The sequence below is a fragment of the Microtus ochrogaster genome, chromosome 6 (genome assembly GCF_000317375.1).
Source record: "Microtus ochrogaster isolate Prairie Vole_2 chromosome 6, MicOch1.0, whole genome shotgun sequence".
In the NCBI taxonomy this organism is placed as follows: Eukaryota; Metazoa; Chordata; class Mammalia; order Rodentia; family Cricetidae; genus Microtus; species Microtus ochrogaster.
This window is the reverse complement of record NC_022013.1, coordinates 71590529-71596937: the sequence shown is the minus strand read 5'-3', so window position 1 is coordinate 71596937 and position 6409 is coordinate 71590529. Positions and strand designations below refer to the sequence as shown.

General features: G+C 44.0%; 1 protein-coding gene across 2 annotated transcripts in view; it reads right to left on the bottom strand.

Annotated features, from left to right (window-relative positions):
* Positions 1–1112: 1112 nt before the first annotated feature.
* Positions 1113–6409, bottom strand: part of Slc30a10 (solute carrier family 30 member 10) — a 36033-nt gene continuing 30736 nt past the window's right edge. For both annotated transcript variants that reach the window (XM_026779934.1, XM_005348838.2), the window contains exons 3-4: positions 5718–5957; positions 1113–4217 (exon numbers count right to left, since the gene is read on the bottom strand). In XM_026779934.1, coding sequence (XP_026635735.1) covers positions 3730–4217; positions 5718–5957 — 728 coding nt within the window. In that variant the 3' untranslated portion in view covers positions 1113–3729. The remainder of the gene's footprint in view (positions 4218–5717; positions 5958–6409) is intronic.

The following is a 6409-nucleotide window of genomic DNA, read 5'->3' as shown; positions in this document are numbered from 1 at the left end:
CTGATGCAAGTTCTGTTTAAGAAACTTTTCTTGGTTGGAGAACCTTGTTCCTACTCACGGTCACCTGACTGGAAATAAGCTCAGGAGCACCAAAGGGTGACAGGAGATCAGGCAAGGGCAGAGAGATGGAGAAGGCAAACTGTCAGTCAGTGATCTCCAATGAAATTCAAAATCCAAATCAAAATATAACCGAACTGAAATCTCATGTAGAAAGGCGAGCCTCGAACTCACGTCAAGGATAACTTAAACTGCTGGGTTACTACATGCTTGGCTCTTGGGGTGGTTCAGTGTTTGAGTGGATGCCCGCCTAGCAAAGCTGGGGCTTCTTGCTTTGGCACAACAAATGAAATAGCTTTTAGCATATTGCTTGTAAGCAGTGACTTCTAACCCAAAAGAGGGGGTGAATGCCTATAACCCCCAGACTCAGGAGGTGGAAGCTGGGGTGGAGAGCTTCGGGTCTGCCTGGGAGACAGGGGGTAGTAAATCCTGCAGAATGAAGGACACTAAAAACATTGTTGGGCTGGGGTGGGGGAGGGTTCCTTCAATAATGCTAAAGCAAGGTTAGAGCTAGTAGTTTAAAACAGAAAGGGACACAAAACTCCCCAGGGAATACATAGCAATGTCCAGAGGAACTTTTAGCTGTCATAGGTTGGGAAGATGATTTAGGATTCGTGATAAGAAGTCAATAATGCTACTAAATAACATGTGATACCTGACAGGGCCTGCCACACTAAACTTAGAATGTTAGCATGTTGGGATGGAGACACCTGACAAAGACAAACACACACTCCATGGAATCTTGGAGTTCCTAATTTACAGGGTGTGTGTGTGTGTGTGTGTGTGTGTGTGTGTGTGTGTGTGTGTGTGTTTACAATGGAGATTGGTAGCCCTGTGAGTGTTTATAATAACCTAATGTCAAAAAATAAAGATCCCAATTTTTAAAACTAAGATTAGAAGATGGAAAACGAAATGAAGCAATCGGTCCTGGTAACTGGTGCTGGAAGGAAGTGATGTGTTGTCCACAGACAACCAAAGACAGGAAGGCAAGAAAAATCCTAGAAGGGCAAAGGACAAGTCAGCATGAAGGACACCCAGTCCTGACCTGTCCCGCAGAGGGTGTAATGTGTGTTATAAAAAAAGTCTTTGAGTTTGGGAATTTAGCTCAACAGCTGAGCGTCTGCCTCACAACCTTGAAGGTTCTGGCAACAATTGATCTTCACCACTTTAGTGGGGAAACCAAGAAGACGAGCAGGATGGAAGGAAGGGCAGGCAGGAGGCCTGGGGCTGGGGTTCTAGGATGCACCTAAGCCTGCAGGAACAGGGACTGAGGGTCACTATTTACCTAAGCTCAAAGAAAGAAGGTTGTCTTGTTCACCGGGTGCATGCTGATTGTTGATTCAGGGAGGGGAAATAACATGTACTGCCCTCAGAGAATTAAAACAAACAAACAAAAAAAAAAAAACAAGACAATCAATGGCCCAGGAAACCCCAAACAAAAATATCACACATCCAGGGCTGGAGGAGGTGCAGAAGACAGCCATGTAACAAAAACACTGCATCCGCTCTACTTGTTTGCACGTTATTAAGCACACTTCGGCTGTCTTCAAAAAAGCCATATTTCACACTGGCTCCTGTCTATAATTTGCTGTGTAAGTGTCAATCAAAATCGTTTTTCTGAGGCTAGGTTTAATTGTATTGGAATTAAATGTATTTTCTTTCCAGAAAAAAAAATACTTCAGAGATTAAAGAATGTTATTTACATGCAAACTAAAGTACATTCCTTTAGCCAGTAGCAGGAAAACTGTAGAATTCAGATTCATTAAGTTAGGGACAAATTTCTCCTTTGGCTTCAGCCAGGGCATCAAACGTGTTTATATGGAGGAATCTGCTCACGCATGACCACGCTGGGCTCCTAAGGGGCCCACTCAACCCTCTGTCACATGTTTGATGCCCAAAGTAGAAATTTTGTCTTTGCTCCTCTTTGGCTTATAAAGTGCATATAATCTAATGCAATAAACTTGTGGGCATTAAAAAGGTTTTAAGTATTTTTCTATTTACCTATGGATGGTTGATTTAAATCCAATCAACTTCTAAGGAGTAAACAATTTTTTAGACTCCAGACCACAGCTGCCCAACAGCCTCCAAATTTAAGACTAATAATTAAGAAAACAAAACCAAAAAACTGACTCTCACTATTTTGCCTGAACTCCTGGGTTCAAGTGATTTTCCTTCCTCAACCGCCTGAGTAGCTGGGGCTGCAGGCATGTGTCACCAAGCCCAAAAAAGACATTTTCTTTAATATGGTGCTTGTACTGGAAAATGTGGGTGCCATTTCTGTGACCATCCACCACTTCTGATGAATCCTGTGTTGTTTCTCCATAGGATCAAAGCTGATAGCCTAGGACAAGATTACTTTCCATCAACCTTGAAACTTGTCCAACACAGAGGGGCTCCCTATGTCAGACATCCCCATCTCATACCCATGAGGCTTTGGTTAAAGGAGGATGCCCAAACAAGGTGTAAAACACGTGACAGACATTTCTGCACTTTCTCCTACCAATACAGTTCAGCTATATGTCTAAATAAGATCATCATCAATTTATTTGAACTTGGTAACATGGGGTCACAGACATAAAACTTTAAATGCCACCAAACACATTAAAAATCAGCAATCAAATTACTTTTCATTTCTTGGTTGGATATAAACTTTTCCATACAGTTACTAGTTGGCAACTATAATAAATACTTTTAAATATGCCTAATTAAAGCAGAGACAGGCTAGCTTGTTTATTTAGCAGGAATGAGTATTCTCCTGTCCCCCGGAATATTCATCATCCCCCTACATGGATCAATGTGATCATAAAACCATTGTCAGAACAGAACAGTAAGCGGCAGGTATCCTACCAGAAGACTCTCAGAAATAGTAAGTCAGTAAGAAAGTAGAAGCCTGTCCCCTCACTTCTGAGTGTAAAGAATGTGTTACACTATTAAACACCTGCAACACGCCGCAGCTACAGCTTCGTTCCCAGCAGAAAGTAGACATTAGCCCACTCACACCTCACAGAACAAAGAGACGGTCCAAAACCCACTTTTCCCGCCACTGCAGCAAAGTCTACCTCCTCTAATGTGTTGAGAGGCATCCTGTTTGTCCACCCTATCACTATGCACTTTGCATTTATTTATTAGGTATCTGTTTCTCGTGGTCCAAGAATGGACCTAGGACTATATACTTCTGCAGTGCTACAAATCGCCGACTTTCGATCTTTGAGGGGAAGAGAGGAAATCATAGTTCATGTGCTTTCATTTTTTTTTCCCTACCCACTGAAGCTTTGAGCTCACCTGAGAGTCAGCTAGAAGTTCTAATCAGTTTAAAAGCAAGGGCTAGCGGGCACATCTCGTAACAGAGCAGTTCCTTAGCACGCCCAAGCCCCGACACCACAAGACTGACTTTGAGTCCTGAATCCCAGCCTTCGACTTCCCTGACACATACGCTAGGGAAGCCTGGTTTAGGAAACTCACGTCCACACTAAAATTGTCACAGGGAAGCATGAGACGCGCAGGGTGGTGTAAAGGGGTGAGCCACCACATAAAAACCAGAAGGCTTGCCGCACTCACATCTCAAACGTCCGACCCCTACTGACAGGGTACACGCCCACAAAGCTCTTTCTACAAGCAGAGCTGGTGACCCAAAGTGCTTGTCCAGACAGTCTGATTTTGTGTGGGCACCCACTAAAAATGAGTACTGTTTTCCCAATGTTGTCCCTCTTGAGTCTTTCTAAGAGTCTGCCCCTGCTGCCTCGGAGAGCCATCCAAAACCATATCAATAGTCACTTCCTGAGCATCGCTTATGCTTCGGTAAGTCTCTCGAGGGGGCCCACCGTTCTGCTCGGCACAGCCATTGACAAGAGCCAGTGGCAGTGTCCCTGGGGGACAGCACAGTTTCTTAGCGCAGCTCTGGTAGATGCAGGGGGCACTGCAGTTCAGCAAGAAGTCCTTCTGCTCCAGGGTTTCCTTCAAGTCCACTGCTTCAAACTGGATGGTCACACTGTGGATTCCAGCATGGTGGAAGATCTCTCGGATTTTTCTGCTGGCATCCTGGTACCCGGTGTCCTTCTGGTACTTGATGTGCAGGGTAGCAATGATCTTCCCACTTATCAGTTCCCAGACATGCACTTCGTGCACACTGCTGATTCCAGGCACGCTGGAGAGCTTGCTCACTACAGAAGACAGGAGCAGACAACAGCCAAGAGTGAGTGCTGGAACAGAAGCTTGGAATCATGGGAGGGTCCTGATCTTGCTCACCAAGACTGTGTGTTTACCAACACACAGAAGAACTTGCCAACAGCAAGAACTGCCCTCAAGAGTCGATTTTCTCATAATCACCCTTACCTCTGATTTCCGACATCATGCAGTGTTAGCCTATAAGTAACTCAAAAGCCTGAGGCAAAAAGATTGCAAGTTCAAGATCAGTCTCAGTAAGTTCTAGAGCAGCCTGGGCTACATGTGCACAATCTGTTCCAAGGTAGCCTGGTCTACATAGTAAATTCCATGCCAGTCAGGACAACATAGGGAGACCCTATCTCAGATAGATAGATGAATAGATAGATAGATGATATATAGATGATAGATAGATAGATAGATAGATAGATAGATAGATAGATAGATAGATAACAGGTGAATAGATATAGATAGATAGGTTACAGATAAATGGGTAATAAGCAGGTAATTGATAGATGATAAATAGATACATAGAGATACAGAGATTAATAGATGATTGATAAATTGATATGTAGATGAAAGATAGATAGATGGATGATTGGATAGATCAATAGATGACTAGATGATAGAGAGAGGTAGATGGTAGACTTACAGACAGGCAGATAGATAAGCAGACAGGCAGGCAGACAGACAGACAGACAGATGGGCTAGTTTAGCAGCATGGATCAAAATCACTTACCAGAGTGCTACTTCTAGGCATATATTCAAAGTCTATGAAATCTATAGCCTCTGAGGCACATAACCAAGGTGGGCATCTGAGCAAAGCAAATGAGAAGGCTTCACCCTAGACTGAGAAAAGGGCCTTTAATACGGCCTTTTCACAGTGTATTCTGCCACTGAATAACTCCCTGGTTCATGCATGTCAACTAACTGGAAGGCATTATCTATACCATGAATGACTCATCTTTCAGGGGGCAAAAAGGTATAAAGGTATAAATTTAAAAAGGTAAAAAGATCTAGGTCTTACGGAGTGACCTTAATAGAGTTATAGCACACCCTTGTCGTGAGGTCAAACAGTCCAGCAGTGCGTCTTTTTTAATATTTATTTATTATATATACAATATTCTGTATGTGTATATGCCTGCAGGCCAGAAGATGGTTGTAAGCCACCATGTGGTTTCTGGGAATTGAACTCAGGACCTTTGGAAGAGCGGGCAATGCTCTTAACCTCTAAGCCATCTCGCCTGCCCCCCAGCAATGCGTTTTGCCCAACCTTTACATTCTCAAAAATTTGAGAGAAAATTGTGCTACAAAGAACCTTTGGTTCTTGAAGCTATGAATTATCATCCAGACCACAAGCCATATGAAGCGTGCCTCCACCACACGGAGATATAATGTGCTTCAGAACACACCAATCAAGCAATGCTCTGGGACTCTAACCCTCTGGATTGAGCGACACTAAAGTGTCAAGGGTCCCTCTCTACACGCAGTCCACTTACTCAGCTCTTCCATGTTAAGTCCCTTGGGGACCATCTGCAGCAGGATGACAGCAGTCTCCTTGATCAGAGGAAAAGCAGACGACAAAATAATAATGACCATGATGATAGTCAAACTGGGGTCAATGTAGCATTCCCAGTTACACGGGTCTTCAGGTCTCAGCGGACGAACATAGAATATGATGGCTGTGATGACCACGACCACAGACCCCAAGGCATCTCCCATCACGTGCAAAAGAACACCTGCCAGGAAGGAAGCAGACCAATAAGTCCCAGAGCCGAGGATTGGAGCCACACGACAATCAGTGATCCCAGCTCACAAACCTTAGAGCGCTGAATAGGTCGGAATTTAAAACAACAACAACAAGCCCAGTGTGTGATAGACACCTGTAACCTCAGCATTTGGGAGGCTGAGGAGGAGGACAGCCTAAGCTACATAGTAAGATGATCTTAAAACAAACAATATACAATAGAAACTACTCAGAAAACAAAATCTCAGGACAGAGCCATGTGATAGTTCAAGCAAGTGGGGAGCACCTGCTACCTGGGGTTGGTTGCCAGGACCATGTGTAGAACAATGTGGCATTCCTGCAAGGTGGCCTCTGTCTGCTACCTTCCACATGCATCCCCACACATCCTCATTCTCTCTCTCTCTCTCTCTCTCTCTCTCTCTCTCTCTCTCTCTCTCTCTCTCT